The sequence below is a fragment of the Siphateles boraxobius genome, unplaced genomic scaffold (assembly GCF_051911475.1).
Source record: "Siphateles boraxobius isolate OS27281-9 unplaced genomic scaffold, OSU_SipBor_1 5, whole genome shotgun sequence".
Classification (NCBI taxonomy): Eukaryota; Metazoa; Chordata; class Actinopteri; order Cypriniformes; family Leuciscidae; genus Siphateles; species Siphateles boraxobius.
Genome location: NW_027509141.1, coordinates 17,557,939 through 17,580,875, shown reverse-complemented (window position 1 = coordinate 17,580,875; position 22,937 = coordinate 17,557,939). Strand labels below are relative to the sequence as shown.

The 22,937-nt window shown below is 36.7% G+C and overlaps 1 protein-coding gene across 24 annotated transcripts in view; it reads right to left on the bottom strand.

Moving 5' to 3' along the window:
- The window catches only part of mcf2l2 (MCF.2 cell line derived transforming sequence-like 2), an 85,544-nt gene extending 64,557 nt beyond the window's left edge, over positions 1-20,987 (bottom strand). For 12 of the 24 annotated variants that reach the window (XM_077203002.1, XM_077203008.1, XM_077203005.1 and 9 more), the window contains exons 1-2: positions 20,660-20,961; positions 662-745 (exon numbers count right to left, since the gene is read on the bottom strand). In XM_077203002.1, the coding sequence (XP_077059117.1) occupies positions 662-745; positions 20,660-20,741 (166 nt within the window). In that variant the 5' untranslated portion in view covers positions 20,742-20,961. Of the gene's footprint in view, positions 1-661; positions 746-9,983; positions 10,284-12,307; positions 12,662-20,659 lie in introns of those variants that run through there. The other 12 variants (XM_077203003.1, XM_077203016.1, XM_077203007.1 and 9 more) reach the window with 11 other exon arrangements.
- Positions 20,988-22,937: the final 1,950 nt, after the last annotated feature.

Sequence of the window (22,937 nt, the reverse complement as noted above, 5' to 3'; positions counted from 1 at the left end):
ATTGAACATTAGAAGCAAAGATAATTCAAATTTAAAAATAGTGGAAACTATTTTAAAATGATTTAAACATGCACAATTAAATATCCAATACCGACCAATACTGATAAATTGGAAAATATCAGCAGATAATCAATATGGAATCGATAAATTGTGCATGGTACTGGAATAACAAAAACAAAATAATGCTTCTTGTGATAGATTTAATTTCACTCATTGAAAGAGACAGTATCATATTGAGTTAAACAATGATCTGTGCTGTTTGACATTGAAAAAAAAAATCTACAATTTTCTCAATTCATGGACTATCATCAATAAGTCCATGGATATTTCTCTATTCATTTTTATATAATATTCATCATGGGAAAACGAGACAGCAGAAGTCTATTTTCTCTGGTTTTAAGTCCTAATGAGCATCTGAGGAAATGGAGGGCTGGGAATTGTACAACAGCACTGACATGATGTGATTTGTGAGCATTAGCATCAATTAGCTGCCACCACAGAAACCTGACCCACGTTCTTCCTCTCAACCGAGAAAGGGTCAAAGTTCAAAGGCATCACCAACAGCGAGTGAGCAGGGAAGTGCATTGCTTTTGAAAAAAACAAAAAAAACAATAAACCTTTTAATCCCAACCTAAAGAGCAAATAGACATTCATATCTCACCTGAAAGAAGAGCGAATTGCCTGTGAAGTTGTTCAATTATATCGACAGCCAGTAATGGCCTGATCTCCTGCTGCATAATCTCATCTGTGAGGAAAGAGAAGAAAGAACAGGGGCAAATAAAATCACTGTGACATGCATATAACTTTGTAAAAAAATCATGATCAGGATAACCATAAGATACGGTGTCACAGAGTGCATCAGTGGCTCGACCCTTAAGAGTGAGCGTCTGCTCTGGAAGGAGTTTCCCCTGTACAGCTGCTTCCTTAGAAACGACCTTTAACCATCAACACAGCCTCTGGTTTGTATCCGTTCATTAGGGAAGAGCTCCTTCAAACAAGCCATTCTTTTATGCCTTTGGCTTTACAAAAGAGCACTCGAGCGCTACTATTCTCTACTGATCTGCTGAGGGTCACCCTAAATCCCAATGAAGTCTGTAGACGAACAAAAGCTCCTCTGTGCACGAACACAAAAGACTGCATTAACATTGACTTCTCTTTATCAGAACCTGTTAAGTCTTGTGAGGAAACTTGCTGTAGGCTACAAACAACGTTGATGGATTACTACTGAAATTTTAGGATGTATTCGTTGTGCGTTGATGTTTGGAAGTCTTTAGCCAATAAATTGAAGTTTATAACCTGAAACCACTAGTCAACATGTTTGAGGGGGGTGCAGTAAACCTCAGAACAACCTTAGTTTACAGAAATTAACATGTTTCAAGTTTTTTTTTCTTAAGTGCTCACACATCCTTCTGGAGTGTGTTCTACAGGAAAAACAATGTGCGTCAAGGAGCATGTGAAAACCAGATGTTATCAACTGGCAGTGGAGTCACAACCATTGACATGTACTGTGCATGAATTACAACAAGAAGCCAAAGACTTCCCCAGTGGAAAGTCACAGTGGCTGGATCGTACAGGACCACTCCCATGACAGAAAAAAACAAACACTGAAACTTTTTTTGCAAATATATTTTAAAACATTATCAAAACAAAATAAAATTGACTCACTGATAATGCAAAGTGTTGATAATGCATTAGAGTGCATAAGAGATTTACTTGTTTTTTGTTCAATAATTAGGGACAGGCATTAAGGTGGTTTAGATGGTACTTATCAGACTGTTACCATTTTGTTTTTTTAAACTGGGAATTATCCCGTAAATTTAGAGTACCACAAGGGTCTGTGTTAGGCCCTTTGCTATTTTCAATATACATGCTGCAGCCCCTTGGTAAATTTATTAGAAAACAAGGTATTAGTTTCCACTGTAATGCCGATAACTAAGCTAATGAACGTGTAATCTGTTTCTGATGCAGAAAAGCTGCTAAAGTACTAGGTCATGAAAATATGATCATATAACCCCAATTTTATTAGTTCTACACTGGTTGCCTATTAAGTTCCCGAATTGATAAAGTATTGCTACTGACCTATAAGGCCAGTAACTGATCTTCTATTCCTCTACAATCCATCACGCTCGTTAATATCACAAAATCTGGGCTTCTGGTAGTACCTAGGATATCAAAGTCCATTAAAGGGCGAAGAGCGTTCTCACATTTGGCTTCATAACTGTAGAATAGCCTTCCTAATAATATGCAGGGCTCAGACTCACTCTCCAAGTTTAAATCTATATTAAAGACACATCTCTTTAGCAAAGCATTGAAATAATACATCTCATAACCTTGTACTCCAGTTATATCAGATTAAAAGCACATGATTACCTTTTGTTTGAAATGTTATTAACAGCAGCTAGGCTAATTATTTTCCATTTGCTTTTATGTTTCTACCTATTTTGAAAATATTTGAAAAGGGTAAAGTCATTGGCTTTAAAAAGAACGAAGACCCCAGAAAATCAACATCATCATTGTTTTAGCAGCATATAGTAGCATTAAACTCATTATGTAGAATAGAAGTAGGTTTTCTGTAGCAGGGCAGATGATGGTCAACATGCCAAGAGATTAAACTCCACAGGTGACAGAAAAACTGCTGTTGGTTGCAGGCTTAAGCATGTGCAAATAAAACACACACACACACACACACTTCACGCAGACTCGTGGTCCACTGCCCTCTGTGTTCAGTGGAACTGGCTAATTGTCAAAGTAGACCACAAATCCCACTCTGACCTGAGTCTGGGAAGCAGGGTTGCGCTGTAAAAAACAAACCCCGAGCCAAACCAAATATTCATTATCTTAATTTAAAGGGTAGATTTTAGATGTTAAAATTCCCAGATTGACTCCCCTGCCACTATCAAATCAATGTTCTGTTTGTTTAAACATCCGGACTAGCCAGACAACAGGAGCACTGGCTCAGCCAATGGTGTGAGTTTTGGGACAGGGCTATTTGTTTTCCAACCAATGGAGGACGAGAGTCTTCCACACTTCACAAATAAAAGAAAACTGTCTGACAAAAAAAGCACTGAACGATTTCAAAATTTTTGGCACGTTTCAGAAAGTTTTGTAGGGCTGCATCATCCAAATTTGGGAGTTAACTATAAGAAACATTTTTACAAACCGGGGAGTTTCTCGAAAATAAATTGTATTATGATTGCAAGAATGGAGGATGAGTTTGCCAACAAGCAGTCAATCATATATTAACTAAGCTTGACAGAATAATATTCATTTCACAGAGCATCACATTTCATAGAGCAGATTCGGAATAGTATTAGTATTGATCACAATAACTCAAGGACAGTGAACATGATGTGAGGTGCTTTTAAAACATTGGCCTTGGTTTAAATACAGAGAGAAGCTTTGCTCATGACATCAACAAATCGAAGGGAAATAACTCTCTGACCTAGGACTGCTTTAGTTCTTTGATCATTGTGATTTAAATTGCCATTGGATCTCATATCCAGTTTTAAACCCCTTCATCCAAAGATCCCCAACATCTGTTACATCTCCTCAGTTGTGTTGCCTAACAAGTGGAGAGAGGATAATATTTGTGGGAAGACTCTGTATGTTCTGTTTTTCCCTTGTGTTTGCCTGAGTTCTCGTTTGTTAATCATTCTGTTCGGGTGTTTTGTATTGTTAACGATTTCTTCTAGTGTTTATAAGTCCTATGTAGTTGTTGTGTTCCTTTTTCTCCTGTGTATCTCCTGCGTTTTTGTAATTAAAGTTGCAGTATTCTCCATCTTCGTGAGCTTTATACAAAGCAACACATTAAAGTTCGTCTCCACTCACTTTTTCCAGCCACATGACTATGTCAGTCTTAAAAGAGTTTCCTCCATGGAGAACCGAGAGAACAGTACCAACTTCTAGCAAAAATTCTCCAGCGAGCATCTGGTTGGGGGGAAGAGATGTTACAGATGAAAGGGAAGTTTAGAGTAAGATGTATTCCATGTAGCAAAGCTTAAAAGAAAAGAAAAAAATCACATACTTAGGAGTCCAGCTGCACTGAACATGAACAGCCTGAGAGAACAACTATGTTTATGTACCAAGAAGAAGCATTTCCCCAAACATTAGTGTTTTCGGCTCAGGCATTGTATGGCCTTTCTGCGCCTTTCCCTCCCATTGTGCACCAGTTCACACAACCACAGCATTAAATGGAGATATAAGTGTATGTTTACACGACAACAATATACTTAAAACGGAGACGTTTTTCCTTTGAGTTTTCCGCATAAAGACGACACCATTGTCAAAACGATCCTCATTCACACGGATCCGCGAAAAACGAAAAACGCTGAATTCTGCTGACAGGCCATTAGATGGCGATGAAACCCTATAGACTGAACACGTAACACACATGCGCATGACGTCATCGTCTTCAGAGATTCACGTTTTTGTTATTTACACGGAGACCAAACTTGCACTTTGAAACCCTTTTTTAAAAGTTTGCGTTTTCAGGCACTCAAAACGCCATTGTCGTGTAAACAACATAAAAAGTTTTTAGTTGAGAACGGTGTCGTGTGAATGCACGTATCCGATTCATATCCATATCCAGGGTATTTCCATGTCCATTCTGTAGCTGGCAGGTCGTACAGGTCCATGTTGTTGATGTTTCTATAAATAACGCTGCCTGGCATTGTTACTAAAGGTGCTCTAAGCAATGTTGGATGACGTCACTTCTTGTTGACGTACGAAGTATTGTCAAACAAAATGGAGGCTAGCTAGACCCTTCCTTCTCCTCATCCGCGCACTAACCCCCCAAACCCCACCCCCGAATCCTTCTTGTCAGTTATTGGCTGGAGCAGTTTGTAATGTTTCGTGGTGCGGGTTCGCCCAGTTTGTTTTTGTTGCTGTTTGTGGGTGTCTGCAGAGACTGCGTTTTTTTTTTTTACAGTGTGTTCAGGGGACAGGCAGCTAGTGGATAGTGAGGAGATGTTTGCTGTATGTGACAAAAAATGTTTTGGCCTAAAAAAGCGTGACATCGCTTAGAGCACCATTAAGTCTCGACAGAGCCCCTTTCCTTTTGCTTCCTCCTCATCCATTTATTTCCAAAAAACTGCGCCGTATCGCAAAAATGCAAACAAAATATCAAGTTGCTGCTATTTCTCTCTGTCTCATTGTCAAAGTAAACATGGCAACAGATAGCTTATCCTTCTAATATGGCGACGACTTCCCAAAAAGCAACGCGGAGTGAAAACGCTCGACGTCACCTTCTCATTCTCTATTTGGTCACATAAAGAGCAGGACACAAGAAAATGTATGTGAAGTCTTCACTCCAACAGGGAACATCATGACCATTCATAAGAAGTATTATGTTAATTGTTCAGACTATGTCCTGTTAAGAGTAATTAGTTACCAAGGGATTATGAATAGGTCAGTACAGAGCTCATTAATCACTCAGCCTATCAGCAGTCAGATGATCAAGTGTCAAACACCTGTGCCGTCCACACCAGACAATGCTTACTTCTGTCCCCGCATCACCCCTGGGTCAGGATGTCAGAAACAATATGTTAAACACTCACTAACGATTAGCAATTGCTAAACACACTTACTCACACACTTAATTCAACAGTGATTGCATTCACATGCAATGAGGAGTTCATGCAGTGGGGAACACTGTGACCAAATTTAGCTGAGGGGCACGAGGACTGAAGGTATTTCAGCTTGCAATTTGTCTCCAAAAGGCCATAAAGAAGGAATAAGACAGGTTAGGGGGGGGGGAAGCCAGACAGCCAGCAAGACCTGATTGTTGGTAAATGACATGATGCTCATTGTTTGTCCAGATCTGTTCATTATTCAGAAAAACATGCAACAATATTGATATCTCTTGCTCCAGGGCCATTGGTATAGAAAGCTCCCTTATGTGTTGACCAAAGACAAACTGTAATGGATTCAATCTTCAGCTGCTGGAAGAAAAACCACAAATCAGCTCTGTGAGGTCTCATCTTCTTCCTCTTTATGTAACATATTCATGGTTTCACTTGGGGTCAATGCATCAACGGTTGCAGTCAAACAGCGGACACTGCTGCATATCATGTAAACAAATCCAGTTTGGAACTCGATCACAGGCCGTAGGGGGTCTCTGAACATCAGAACCTATAGTGCACAATATGAGAAACTTCTACTAGGTTTTCCATGTCATAATGAGTAACTATAACATAATAAACACAATAGCTTCACTTCACAGCCTGTCTGAATCCCATTTCAGACATTTAAAGGGTACAAAACTCCCTATTACAAGGTGTTTGCATATAAATGTGTCTTTGTAATTTGTGGACACAACCAGCATACAATGAAAAAAATCCATTCACTAAACACTCTCAATAATCAAGCCGTTTGCATTTTCTGAGCAATATGATGTCATATTGCTCATGCTCCGCCCACGACCACTGACGGACTGTTCCGTATTAGCATATTTCCTCCCTCAGCTATTTGTATACTTTCTGCCAGCAGGATGCCGTGGCAGCACTTTACGTGTCTTGTGTCGACAGCCCCCCACGGAAGAGAGGGGTGGGGTTAACAGTTGCTCATTATCATTTAAAGAGACATGCACTGAAACGGGTCGCTATGAACAGAGCTGTTTTTGAGGAGGTAAAAAGGGTGTTGTTTTACACAACCATTTAGGAATTTTAACCAAAGTATGTTACAAACTTTACATGAAGACCCTAAAGAATCATACCAACTTGTAGAAAATGGGCATCTGATGACCATTTAAGGGCCGTCCAGAGGACATCCAGTCTATTGTCCCGCTCTGCTTCCCTCTGATCTCTATAAATTAGTGCTGTTGTATGACAAAAAAAAACTTTAAGACAAGGCTGGACAATTGAGTCTGAGGCAGCAAAATAAAATCATCACAAAATCAAAGCCCTGTGAGCTTAATAATGTTTGACAAGAAGGTCAATGGTTGCAGTAAAGCTTTATCAAAGGCTCTGCTGTTCACAAATGTGATCTCTGTTTTTTTATTATGGCAGGCAAGATCCACAATCTATCATTTTTCCCCTAAAGAAATCACTGAAAGTGGGGGAAGAAGTCTCAATGCTCCCAACACTCACGCATAAACCCACACACACATAACTCAAATTACTGTAGGCGTCTATTACAAAGCATTACAGCTCAGATAAAGGCTTGTTCACACCAAGAACGTTAACTACAATAACATTAATATATATTTTTAAAAAACATACCACATTTAGAGGAATAGCAGAGTCCACACTAAAACTATAACAGTAAAGGCACAGAGGAAAGATACTAATTGGAATAACTTTCAAAGGAAACATTGACAGTCAAACAAAATCCGTCCTGCTTAAAAGAGCTAGAGCAGGGGTCACCAATCTCGGTCCTGGAGGGCCGATGTCCTGCAGGGTTTAGCTCCAACCAGGTCCAACACACCTGCCTGAAAGTTTCTATTATGCCTAGTGAGACCTTGATTAGCTGGTTCAGGTGTGTTTAATTGGGGTTGGAGCTAAACTCTGCAGGACAGCGGCCCTCCAGGACCGAGATTGGTGACCCATGCTCTAGAGCATTAAAGCGACAGGCAACATAACGGCAGTGTGTACTTATCAAAAGGCCTTTAAGACAAGTCATCTGACTCGGCGGCCATCTTTGAAACGCCTCTCGGGCATGTAAGTGCAGCTTCTATCTTTTTGAATGGGGAAATCTCAAATTTTCCAAAACGGTTCGCCAAGCTTACAATTAAATTTCATATTTGAAATCACCAATGAAATCGAACAACAACGGTCTCAAAAATGTAGTTTCTAAACACTTGAATCATGACAGAAAACGACATTTTTCAGACTGGATCAAGCTTATGCGCATGTGCAATGGAAGTGTGCGTCTGACTGTTTCTATAGGCGATTGGCTCTTATTTAGAAGACGGGATTTATTCCCCCATATTGAACATTTGATCCATTCAAAACAATAAGAGTGGCACATCTTGTGTAACTCTATAGTATTTGGTACTTATAATAAACAATCTTATCATGCATTGGTGTGGATGCTTATATAATTATCTTTATAATTATTGTTCATGGTGTGAATGGGTATTAAGCCTCTGATTATACTGTATATATTTTTATGTTTTAAAAAGTCATTTCTCCAAAAAAATTATAATTCTATCATCATTTACTTAATCTCATGTATAAGTTTCCTTCCTCTGAGGAACAAAACACACACACACACACACACACATATATATATATATATATATATATATATACTGTATATATATATATATATATATAGAGTTTTAAGAATGTTTGAGTTACAACAGGCAACATTGAACCCCAATGACTTTCATTATATGGACAAAAAACAGACATTTTTCAGAAAATCTTCTGTGTTCCGCAGAAGAAAGTCAGTCCTACAGGTTTGGCACGACATGAGTAAATGACTGAATTTTAATTTTTGAGTGAACTATTGCTTTAAATAAAAACAAACGGTGATATACAGCAAAATGTGCATTCAGAAAGAGAGGTGACAATGATCTCGTTACCAAAATGGCAAAGAATTCCAACATACAGTCTCTAAATCTCGATCCACATCCCTACGGAAAAGGAAGCCGCCACACTTGGATACGAATCAGAAAGTCAGACAACATCCTGTATCTGCCCAGAACAACAAAAACTCCCTTAAAATGATTAATATCAATGACCCTGTCACCTGGAACAATCCAGACATCCATTTCACAAAGCAAGACAAATGCAACAAACAGGCCATTATAAAGTGAGGGTGCATTTGGAGGCATTTTACAATACATGGAGAAAGTATTCCGAATCATTTTGTATTGGAATGAATTAAGAAAACAGCTCTGAGTAAACCAATTGCCCTAATTCAGAATGGTTTATGTAAAAACAACCATTCACAAAAAGACTCGCATCCACATATGTGTTTGACTAGGAAGTTCAGATGTAGGCTGTGTAAAGCTTTGTCTGCTGACCCAGTGCGTTTGATTATGCCGGCATGCTTTAAAGAGGCTCTCGAGGGAGTCTGGTCGTCTTTGAGGAACTAATCACATATGTGAGCCATATACCACTCACGATATGACTTAGTCTAAAAAAAAATTCTAAAAGGGGAAAATCTATATGGACATAAACAATGTCACTTATTTTTTTACTTACAGGACATATTTTTGAAGTAGAAAGCAAAAATTTTAACCATCCTATGACTTTTTGTAGCACACCAATCTCAGGCAGGATGAGAGGCATCTGTACAACAGCTAAATAATTGGAGATTAATAATAATAATAATAATAAAAATGTGTTACATAATGAATATAAAAAAATCTACAAAATACATATGTAAAAAAAAGAAATTATATATTATAAATTATATATATATATATATATATATTGACTGTGCTATCAGTTCTTAATAATAAAATTACTATAAAAATAATGAATATAACATTGAAATATATATATATATATATATATATATATATACACGTACACATATATATAGTTTTAAGAATGTTTGTCACAACAGGCAACATGTCATGTCGTGACTTTTATGTCAGACAAAACTGTTTGACTTCTGACATCCTCATCATTCACAGTTCCTCCTTTAAGTTCAAAGAGGTTAATGCACCTGAACAAAGCTCAATATGCCAAAACAATTAAAAACCAAGAAATATATTTCTGTTTTCACAACACAATTAGCCACAATGATGAATGAAGCTGCAAATCTGACCCAGCCATTTAATCCTCTTTAAGAGCGTCTGATGGTTAACACTGTTTCTTCACACACACACACACACACACACACACACACACACACACACACACACACACACACACACACACACACACACACACACCATTACACATGTACAACAACTAAACTAAAACATCTCACTTCTCTACACCAATGCTGCATTATTAATTTTAGCTGAAGTTGCATCAGAAGCAAACCGGAGTGAAAGCGGAAGGTGAGGGTGTATGAGGAAGACATACTTCTCTTCGTTGCTAATTCAGTCTCCAGACAAACTCCCAGAAAACGATGGTAGGACTCCATTTCCCCGGCCGATATGCGGATCAAGGAAAAGGATGCTCCCGTCCCACATACCGAGCAGTGGGACGGGATGCTCTGATAGCGTAGAGAGCCATCCATACTGCAGCACAAACCCAGAATACCCCTGCTCATGCTCAACTACGGCTCTCTGGACGACTGTGTGTGGCTCCTGCGTAAGCAGTGTGAATTGTAAGGTCAGAGAAAAGCAAGGACAGATCAGAATGAGTGGTCAGAAGCACTGCGGTCTCTGGATTAAGAGAACTATTTTAGTTCACTTCCCCTGTGGCGGATATACTTACACACACACACACACCTGAGAGCACAGTCTCTCCCTCAGAGCTGTCACTACACAACATCCTAACACACACACACACACACGTTGTGTTTTCATGTTTTATGGGGACTTTCCATAGACATAATGATTTTTATACTGTACAAACTGTATATTCTATTCCCTTACACTAACCCTAACCATCGCAGAAAACTTTCTGCATTTTTACATTTTCAAAAAACATCACTTATAAGCGGTTTTCCTCATGGGGACCAAAAAATGTCCCCACACAAACAAGGATTTCAGATATTGCCATCCTTGTGGGGATATTTTGTCCCCATAATGTAGGGTTTACCAGGTCACACACACATTTTAACCCACATGTCTAAACAAGAACATACCATAGGCTTCTACAGTGTGATAAATGTGCACATTTCTTTGTATCTTTGTATTGTATCTTTAAATTAGCTTATCACTTATCAGCCTTTAGAAGCAAAAATGTCCATTTAAGGCTATTGCTCCAGTGACAAGCTGTTGTATCCCTAAATGTACCAGTTTACACACTTTTCTGAGAGTGTGTTGTGGCTAATTTGAGCTTTTTGCATTTCTAGAATTAAATAAATTAGAAGAAAAAAAATTTAAAAATATGAATTTGCCATTTTTACCGGATTTAGCAGGTGTCTGGGCACAATTGTTCAATGTTTTTAGTGTAAAATCTTACTGATAGTAAGAAAAATGATTTGCAGTGCATACTCAGTCTCTTCATAATTCATACTGTCCCGAGAGACTTTCTGCAGCAAGCAGTACTATTGGCTGAGTGTGTGTGTGTGCGCCATTCTAGTGTGCAGTACGGCTTTCTGTTTTACACAGAACACAAAAGGAAATAATGACCTCTCTTTTCCACATAACTGGGGCTGTCAAGCTCTCAAACAATGAAAAGCATTATAAAAGAATCATAGAGGTTAAGCACCCTATAGTTCTCCTTGAAGTGTTCATGAGAATGCATGAGAGAAGAAGAGATTCACAAATTTCCTCGCTTTGGATAAAAGCATCTGCTAAATGAATAAATGTAATGAGTCGTTCTTTTGAGTCACTTTTCAATCAATCAGTTTAACTTGTTTACAAAATTGATCTGAATGATTCGTTCATGAATTTGACTGATCTGGTTCCCAAGTTCAATTCACTGATTCAGTCATTTCATCACAGCAATTAACATCTTTGAAGGGGAAGATTATAAGTAAAGTATATCTTATCGAAATAAGTACTAGAACCTGATATTTCATAGGTACTAGTATCGAATGAACAATAACTAGTATATTAAAAAAAACATGTACTAGTCACAATTGGAATACATAATCAAAACTGAATAGTTGATATCTGAGTGACAGAGTCCTATAAAAATGGCAAAAATTTGAAAAATATATAAGTAAGAAAAGAAATCCTTACATTTCGGTCTGTTTTTGATAAACAATTGTGTGGATGCATGGACCACTTTAAAATACTTTTTTGTTGTTGTAACTTTGGAGCTTGACATCCATAATATGGACTTAGGATATTCTACAAAATTCATTTTTGTTTTCCACATAACACATAAAGGCAACACAAATGATTGAATTTTCATCCTATCAAGATCTTCATTCACCCCCTTGACCTCGCTCATCTATCTTAAGAAAGAAAGTGAACTTTCTTAACACTATATGTGACTAAACAAAAACTCCACAGCAGGGTTATGACCGTTCAGAAACACTGGAATAATTACTGGCACATTTTTCTGGTCACATTGCTGTGTGTCTAATCATTATTAAGCCCATAAACCTCTTTTTTTTCCTTTTTTTTCTCAGAAACACCTCACAACACCCAACCAAAGCCAAAACAGAGCTGTAACTCTCAAGAAATGACGTGATTCCCGTAATATAAACGAAGAGAAACACAAAACATGCACATTCTTCCTCAGGCACAAACACTCTTTAAATCGTCTTGAAAAGTTTGACTCACACATAACTGAACCCATTGTGCCGAAGGTCCCGAGAGCCGAAGTGACCCACAAACTCCCTCACTCCTCGTGTCTCCTTCAGGTTGTGTCTCACTCCAGAGAGTCTAATAAGATGTTCCCAGAGGAGCATGTGCCTCTGAAACGCAGGTAACACATATTCTACAAATGTCTTTGAGAATGCAAGAAGTGCCAGTAGTTTCCTCTTCCTCTCTCTCCCAGCGAGATATTCATCACTGCACAGGGCTCTGTGGTTAAAGGACGTCAGGAAGAACTTCTCACAAACACACAGATTCCTTTTCCCCTCTCCACCCCAAAACAGAGCCCCGCTCCACACACACACACACACACACACACACACAAACCCCTCCCCGCAACCCTCACACATGAGACGGCATCATGTGGCGCAGACTGTTAAATCTCAACGGAGGAAAACAGTGGAAAACAGATGTAATATGCTAAATTAAGAAGCAAAAAGTGGGAAATAAACCCAAAGAGTGATTTCATGGATGTTTGAGCGCACACTTGTAGGTGTGCTAATGTTTTATGGATAACTTCTTCAGACATTCCTGTGGATGGAAACCTTTGTGCCTGTAAAATATGGCACTCTTTTACTCTGGAGCCGTCTGGATCTCTTCCTAACGCACTCAAAAACAAATGATATGGAATGTCCATAAATTGAGAATGAAAGTGTTAGCTTTTCGAAAAGGTACTGTGCAGCATGGTACAGTAAGGTAACATCCTATAACTATATCCTATGTACAGTAAGCTATTGTGCAGCATGGTAACATCCTATAACTGCCTGAAAACTCTCATTATTGATGTTTGGTGCAAGGGGGTCAGTGGAAAAAAGAGAAAATATTGTAAGAAATAAAATTATTAGACATTATGGCATTCATAATTCATTTATTCTATTCACTTGCCATCATTTTTATATTAAAGGGTTAGTTCACCCAAAAATGAAAATTAAGTCATTAATTACTCACCCCCATGCTGTACCAACCCCGTAAGACCTTCGTTCATCTTCGGAACACAAATGAAGATATTTTTGATTAAATCTGAGAGGTGGATCACTGCTACATAGGCTGCCAGAGGGAATGAAACTTGACGGCCCAGAAAGTCATTAAAGAAAATGTTTAAATATTCCATGTGCCTACAGTGGCTCAACTATAAGTTTATCAAGCGACGAGAATACTTTTTTCCCGAAAAAAAAAAACATAATAACGACTTTATTCGACTATTCCTTTTCTTCCTTGTGGGCCTGAGACGAGAGTTCAAGAGATTTCCACGACGCATGCGCGAGAACTGAACAAGAAGTATTAGAAGAAGAACGTTCTCTTCTCAGTTCTCGCGCATGCGTCGTGGAAATCTCTTGAACTCTCGTCTCAGGCCCACAAGGAAGAAAAGGAATAGTCGAATAAAGTCGTTATTATGTTTTTTTTTCCGGGAAAAAAGTAGTCTCGTCGCTTGATAAACTTATAGTTGAGCCACTGTAGGCACATGGAATATTTAAACATGTTCTTTAATGACTTTCTGGGCCGTCAAGTTTCATTCCCTCTGGCAGCCTATGTAGCAGTGATCCACCTCTCAGATTTAATCAAAAATATCTTCATTTGTGTTCCGAAGATGAACGAAGGTCTTACGGGGTTGGTACAGCATGGGGGTGAGTAATTAATGACTTAATTTTTATTTTTGGGTGAACTAACCCTTTAATAGATACATAAAATATAAATACATTTTATAGTAAAAAAAATAGTGGGATTAATCATTAATTTTATTCTATTGACTTGACAGTTTTGTTATTATTTTTTCATTATTATTATTATAAACAAATGAACCAAATTTGAAATTATGGCATTATAAATACTTATCAGAAATCATGATATAATTTTTTTTATTGACTTTTCATAGTTTGTTATTTATATTATATTGTGGCGAGCAGGACGAGTCTGAGGGACGTGAGAGAACAGAGCGAGGCCGGTGGCGTGAGTGATAATGAACGCCTGATTTTATGTTGTGTTTTGTTTCTGTTTTGTGTGGCCAGCAGTCGTCTGTGAGCGGCTGCTGGCTTATACTTTTGTTTTTGTATTTGTTTTATTTTATTATTAAAATTGTTAAATGTTCGCCGGTTCCCGCCTCCTTCTTCCCTGGATCTCAAACCCCGTTACACATATTATATTATATTATATCATATTATATTATATTACCGGTATTTTATATTATATTATATTATATTATATTATATTATATTATATTATATTATTATACATTCTGGCATTAATAATTAATTTATCCTATTGACAATGTAATTTTTATAATAAAAAAATACATTTTATATTATGGTATTCTAAATACTCATTAGAAATGGTAGGATTAATCATTAATTTTATTTTATTGACTTGCCATAGTTTGTTTTTTATATTATAAATGGTATTCTTAATACTCATCGGAAATTGTGAGATAAATCATTAATCTTATTTTATTGACATGACATAGTTTTGTTTTAATATTTTTATTATTATTATTATCATCATTAGTATTATTATTATAAACAAATAAACCAAATGTTACATTATGGCATTCTAAATACTCATTGGAAATCATTATTATATATATTTTTTTTTATTGACTTGCCACAGTTTTTTTTTTAAATATTATTAATATTATTATTATTAACGTTAAACAGACTGACTGACTGACCGACCGATTATACATATTCGAACCCATATCCATTATTAATTTTTATAAAATGAAACGAGCTATATAATTTGTTTATGGGCAGTAATCGTCCTGCATGCGATTCTACACACCTGTATTCCTAAAACACTGCAATAATGTGTGTTGAGAATGTGTGTCTCTGGCTTCAGATTATCACACCAGTGTGTGTTTGCAGATAATCTCAGTATCTGCTGTAATCTGATTACTGGACTCTATATTAAGAGGATCTCAGTGTGTGGTGCATCTAACACGGATGTCATATAGTGACAAATACTGTACGCTTCACTATATTCCTCTTTAAATCATCGCAGCATCGGTGAGAAAGATTGCGAAACGCACATCGGCACAATGAGAGATGAGGAGTTTATGAATAAAGCTTTGGGGATTGACAATCTAATGGATTCTATTAGCTGGGAAAACGGCAAGAAATGGATTGTGAATGTAGAATATTGATTTGAACAGTGCAGCTGTTGCAGGGATTGTACAGAGGAGCACACAAAAGCAGATGGAGGGAGGAGGAAGAGAGGGATGGTGTGGAGGGAAGGAAGTTCAATGACCTTCCTATTGTTCACCTTTTGAGCGTCACGGCTCGCTGCTTTTTTTATGTTTTATGGCGAGTCCAAGTCTTTGGAGATACCGTCACGCTGATGGCAGCTCACAAACAAAGACAAGTTCAAGGATTTTAGGCTGTTTATAGAATTTGAAGAGTTTGTGTCACAACACAAATGCAGTCAGGAACTGCATTGGATCATAAAAGAACAGACAGAAATGTAAGAAAAGATTGCCATTAATAAATAGCAAGAAATCATAAATATTTATTTTTTTATATTTTAGGGATAGTTTCTTGAAGAATGTCTAACTTTTGAAGCAAAAAATAAGGGTTGGTCTCAAAATAAGACTTGAAGCTGTTTTCAGTTCTAATATTTTACAACCATTCTAAAGTTTAAGGTCAGTGAGATATATATATATATATATATATATATATATATATATATATATATATATATATATATATATATATATATATATATATTGTTTGTTTTTTTAAGTAGTTTTATTTGACATGAAATTGACATTTAAAGACATTTATTAAACTTTCTATTTATCGAAGAATCCTGAAAAAAAATGATCATGTTATCAAAATGATCAAATTATCATAATAATAATAAACATGTTTCTTGAGCATCAAATTAGCATATTAGAATGATTTCTGAAGGATCATGTGACGCTGAAGACTGGAGTAATGATGCTGAAAATTCAGCTTTGCCATCACAGGAAAAAATTAAACTTTTAAATATAATAAATATATAAGACAATTATATTTTTATTTTACAGCATTACTTTTTTACTGTGTTTTTATCAAATAAGTGCAGCCTTTGTGAGATTTCTTTCCAAAAATTTCCAGACCCCAAACTTTTGATAGATAGCGCGTGTGTGTGTGTTGTTTTGTGGAGTGTAAAACAATGCTGTAGGACTGCAGCCATGCAAAAAAACAGGTTCTGTAAAAATACTGTTATGATATGAATGAATTGCCCAACTGATTTTTATTTAGACATTCAGGCTATGTGTGTGTTCTTAAGCTTGTGGCTGGGGGGGGTGTGTGTGTGTGTGTGTGTGTGTGTGTGTGTGTGTGTGTGTGTGTGTGTGTGTGTGTGTGTGTGTGTGTGTGTGTGTGTGTGTGTGTGTGTGTGTGTGTGTGTGTGTGTGTGTGTGTGTGTGTGTGTGTGTGTGTGTCTGTGTGTGTGTGTGTGTGATCTCTGTACCAGTGCCCAGTATTTGGCTTGTTTGACTTAATCCCTTTATCCTGATTAGTTTAGGATGACTGAATAACACTGTTTTTTAATTATTTTAAACAACTTTTAAGCAGCAGTGGAGTCAGAGTGACTGTCTGATTAAAGCACAGAAGTCGATCCAGACTTCATTTTTTAATTCATGAAAAGGTCTTTATAATGTTTTCATCCGATACCTTTAATGCATCAGATTTTTTTTTAACATCATAGCAATTGCAGCAACATGATGCTGTTAACACGTTCTTGTGTGTTTTGTGAACTTTTTGCACATCAAATTATTTACTTACAATCCCGTTTGAAGGTTTGGGGTGGAAAAGATGTTTTAATGTATTTGAAATATGTCTCTTATGCTCACCAAGGCTGCTTTTATTGGATCAAAAACTAATATTGAATTTGTGAAATATTATTACAATTCAAAAAATTATATTTGAATATACACTCACCTAAAGGATTATTAGGAACACCATACTAATACTGTGTTTGACCCCCTTTCGCCTTCAGAACGGCCTTAATTCTACGTGGCATTGATTCAACAAGCTGCTGAAAGCATTCTTTAGAAATGTTGGCCCATATTGATAGGATAGCATCTTGCAGTTGATGGAGATTTGTGGGATGCACATCTAGGGCACGAAGCTCCGTTCCACCACATCCCAAAGATGCTCTATTGGGTTGAGATCTGGTGACTGTGGGGGCCATTTTAGTACAGTGAACTCATTGTCATGTTCAAGAAAGCAATTTGAAATGATTTGAGCTTTGTGACATGGTGCATTATCCTGCTGGAAGTAGCCATCAGAGGGTACATGGTGGCCATTAAGGGATGGGCATGGTCAGAAACAATGCTCAGGTAGGCCGTGGCATTTAAATGATGCCCAATTGGCACTAAGGGGCTTAAAGTGTGCCAAGAAAACATCCCCCACACCATTACACCAGCACTACCAGCCTGCACAGTGGTAACAAGGCATGATGGATCCATGTTCTCACTCTGTTTACGCCAAATTCTGACTCTACCATCTGAATGTCTCAACAGAAATCGAGACTCATCAGACCAGGCAACATTTTTCCAGTCTTTAACTGTCCAATTTTGGTGAGCTCTTGCAAATTGTAGCCTCTTTTTCCTATTTGTAGTGGAGATGAGTGGTAGCCGGTGGGGTCTTCTGCTGTTGTAGCCCATCCGCCTCAAGGTTGTGCGTGTTGTGGCTTCACAAATGCTTTACTGCATTCCTTGGTTGTAACGAGTGGTTATTTCAGTCAAAATTGCTCTTCTATCAGCTTGAAGTCTCAGTCTGCCAATTCTCCTCTGACCTCTAGCATCAACCAGGCATTTTCGCCCACAGGACTGCCGCGTACTGGATGTTTTTCCCTTTTCACACCATTCTTTGTAAACCCTAGAAATGGTTGTGCGTGAAAATCCTAGTAACTGAGCAGATTGTGAAATACTCAGACCGGCCCGTCTGGCACCAACAACCATGCCACGCTAAAAATTGCTTAAATCACCTTTCTTTCCCATTCTGACACTCAGTTTGGAGTTCAGGAGATTGTCTTGACCAGGACCACACCCCTAAATGCATTGAAGACACTGCCATGTGATTGGTTGATTAGATAATTGCATTAATGAACATGTGTTCCTAATCATCCTTAAGGTAAGTGTATTTTAAAATTTAATTTATTCCTGTGATGCAAAGCTAATTTTTTCAGCATCATTACTCCAGTCTTCAGTGTCACATGATCCTTCAGAAATCATTCTAATATTTTGATTTGATGCTCAAGAAATATTTCTTACAATTATCAATGTTGAAAACACTTAATATTTTTGTGTAAACTGTGAAAAAATTTGATTTTGATTAATAGCAAGTTCAAAAGAACAGCACTTACTTGAAATATAAATATTTTGTAACAGGGAGAGGCTTTATTGTCACCTTTCATCTATTTAATGCATCCTTAGTTTTTCGTCTTTAGAACAGTATACAGTATCTACTGTATGTATGAATTAAAATGTTTTAATGTTAAACATGTATTAATGTTTTTTTTCCTAAAACAACTTACTCAAATCAAAAAATGGTCAAAGGTCTAATATAAAAATGAATGATATAAGCTTAAGAAGCTAATAAATGAAAATGCACATTCCGCTCAGGCCAGATCCTGTTATTTTATAGAATCCTCGACTGCTCATCTGGCATGTTAAATATTCATGAGCAATGCAATACAGATCCAGAACGGTGCAATACATCACTTTAAAACGAACACGAGAGTGATGTGATCACAGCTGACCAATCAAAAAGCAGAAGCTCTCAGTGTTTAGTCATCTTGCTATTAGAGGGCCGGATGGTCACATCTGTGACGCCGATACTCTGATGGATCACCGGAGATGACGCTAATGCATTAACTCTTTTATTTTTTTGTTGTTTACTCTAAACCAAAGGCAGGTTTGAGAGGCCATCCATTACGTTATATATCTTTTTGCAACGTTAGGATATTCCTAGCTTCCAAAGTGCAGCTCAGAGCAGTGAACCGAAAGCAAACGGTTTAATCATTGTTTAAAAAGCCTGCTGATTTTCAGTCGGAAAGTTGAAGCAGCCGTGTGTGTGTTATAATGCGGATAATACACTTAGGAAGCACGGACTTGCGTGTTTAAAGCATGGAGGGTCTCCATGAATCAATATGGCTGAACTGGCCCATCTCAGTTTCCATGGCGACGGCCTGACGTCCCCTAAGGGCTGCAGTGGGGGCGAGCAAAGCCTCTCTCCCTCTCTCTCATGCGGGACAGCAGGAACAGCAGCATGGCACAATAACCTACTTCACTCACTGGAACGGGGAAGCACATGGATATTTCTGTGCTTTTGACGCCACTGTTTGGAATATACACAACCTCTTGAGAAGAGATGGATTGAAAATATGCAGATATATATAATCGAATGTTGTATGAGTATGTGATTCTGACATAAATAGTCTCATTGGATGCCACTAATTAGCTGGTAATTCCTATGCAAAGACATTACCATAACCTTAAAATAAAAAGTAATCAAATGAAATGGTTTAATGATTCAATCTGCTTTTTGCACCAGATTCAGTGAAATGGAGCCTTATGCATACAGCCTGTACTGTAATAGACAAACGACAATATTATATAAAAACCAATATTATATAAAAATATATATATTATATAAAAACATTATTGATATTTAATGTATCCATATATTAATATAATATATTATTAATACATAAATAGATTATATGTCATATTATTCATATTGAACAATGTAATTAATTTGCTTTCTTTTTTTTTAATATTAATGTTGGTAATTTGAGCAATTCGGCAATGCAGTGCCGAATTTTAAATATGTAAATATATAATATAATATTTAATAACAAATATTATTATAAGTATAATATTTAAATCTAAAAATACAAACAAATATGTTAAATTTAAAAAAATATATTAAAATATGCATTTTTCTTTTTTATTTATTTTCTTGAAAATATTTTAAATTAATTGAAAAATGTGATTCCGAAACAAACATTGCCATAACCTCAAAAAATTAAGTCTCGCATTATACAACTAATAAAACAAACAAATAAAATTAAAAATCATTTTTTGTCACTTTGCTGCCCTAAAATCTGTGCTCTGAATGGCCCGTGTTCACATTCTGTGTGTGATGACATGACATTCAAAGGTAAAATAAAAAAAGAGGTCTAAGATCAAGCTTTGTTTCTATCACCATCCATCAGGAAACACCCTCAAGGTTTCCCCAAAATCCCAGAATCCAAGTATTGCCCCTGAACCAGCGGCAGAAAGCATAACCACAGCTGTCACACACCCCAATCCTCCTCAGCAGAGAATAATACACTCACCAACATGAGTGAGCACACACTCCACCCTCTGCTGAAGCTCCAGTAGAGACATCTCCTCTTCCTCCTCCAGCCTGCAGAGCATCTCAGGGTGTATATCTCTCCTCTCCTCTCCTCTCCACTCTCACAAAGGCAGCGGCCGCTCCCAGCCCTGGATGGAGAACACCAGAGGGATGAGTCCGGCTCTTTTGTTCTACAGTGTGGAGTCGCGGAGGGGGTTTTGTGATGTTAATCATTCATTCTGAATCTCTGCGCCGGAGTGATGCTGGCCGGACTCTTCAAAGCTGGTCTATGGCTTCTATCCTGAAGACTGTGTGTCAGGCACCAGGAAGAGAATCAGAGGGAGGCTACACCTGCCTTCAGAGAGACACGGAGATCCTCTCACACAAAACCTGGAACAATGGATTCAGTGGAGTGGAGCCTTATGCATGCAGCCTCTACTGTTATAGTCAAACAGAAACCCTTATAAAATGTTTTAGTGATTAAAAACTATTATTATAATATATATATTATTAATTGTTAATATTTAACTTATTTATATATTCATAAATGCATAAAATAAAATGCATTATTATCATTACAGCCTGACAAAAAGCATATTTTGTTTAATTTTTTAAAAATATTATTCTACATTATATTATATTACATTATACTATTCATTTTTATATTTAACTTATTTATATATTAATAGAACATATTATTCATAGATGCATAAAATAAAATGTATTATTATTATTACTACTACTACAGTACATGCATACAGCCAGTCAAACATTTCTTGTAAAATGTTTAACAAAATTAAATCTAATATTATTCTACACTATATTATATTACAATAATAACTGTTTATATTTACCTGATTTATATATTAATAGAACACATTCATAAATGCATGAAATAAAATGTATTATTATTCTTATTATTACTACTATTACTACAGTACATGCATACAGCCAGTCAAACAGCTATTGTAAAATATTACTAAAACTTAAAACTAATATTATTCTAGATTATATTAGGCTATATTATATTATTGAGGTATTAATTGAATACATTCATAACTGAGTAAAGCAATATATAGCATGTAATTATCATACTGATCAATGTAATTGATTTGCATTCATTTTTAAATAGTATTTTTGTTGCATTGGGCTGGTAATACATTGATTAATTGTAAATATGTACATATTTGACCTCTAAACACTTCTGTGTAAAACTGCACCACACAAATGCATAATTATTATTATTTTAAAACATAATTAAATATATGGAATGTCATAAATTCCATTTATCAAACCATATCTAAACATCATAAATAACATTCTGTACAATTGTTACATTTCCCATTCATTTCCCCATTTTTAGTTTTCACTTATTTACTTACATTTTGTGGAGGAGCTGCATCCACACATGGCTGAGCTGGGCTCTTTTCCACATTTTGATGTGAGCTGAAGGGCTGTTATCATCTTACTTGACATTGCCCTTGGGAGCCAGATCCTTTTCCAGGAAACGCACAGTGATGGGAAGCCATCTGTGCTCGTGCCATAACATGTAAACTTATTGTACATGTTTCACACAAAATATTTAGTATACATTTATTTATACCAAAATAATTACATAAAACAATGCAGTTGGAAATGGAAAGGCTAGCTAAAGTAAATAAATGCCCAGATAATTGCATAGAGAAAATGTAATAATTCAGAGCATAATAAATATTGAACTACTGCTGTTTAACCGGCAGGTGGCGCTGCAGGTACAGTAACAAACCACAGCAATGCAAGAAACCTGACCTGCGGCGCCTCCAGCTGGAACACACGAGTATGACTGTGACATTCATGTATCAAACACGCTTGATTGTACATTTTGTACAAACATTATTTTTGATCAATTAATATCGCCGTGGCCGATCGACTCAAAATACTGCATATGATCAAATAAGGTCTACTCCTGGCTTATCCTAAGCCCTGTCAGTGAAACCATTGATATAGTTTAACCAGATCTGATATTTATATCAAACTACACACTGAATGCTCTTTTGCAGCGTTATGAATTTTTTACCATACCAATTGGAGTCCCGAGAAATTAGCCAGGTTGAGACGAGGAAGAGAAAGCTATTTCTATTGTTGTCCGGTGAATTAAAAAAAACACCATCCTCTCTGTAGATCTAACCAATAGAAAAGAGCATTTTATATCTCTTAGTAGTTAATTTATATGCACGTACACTTTAAAAGGACGCTCTAACTTGTTTGTTGTTTGAGATGTTATTATAAACCGATAAAAG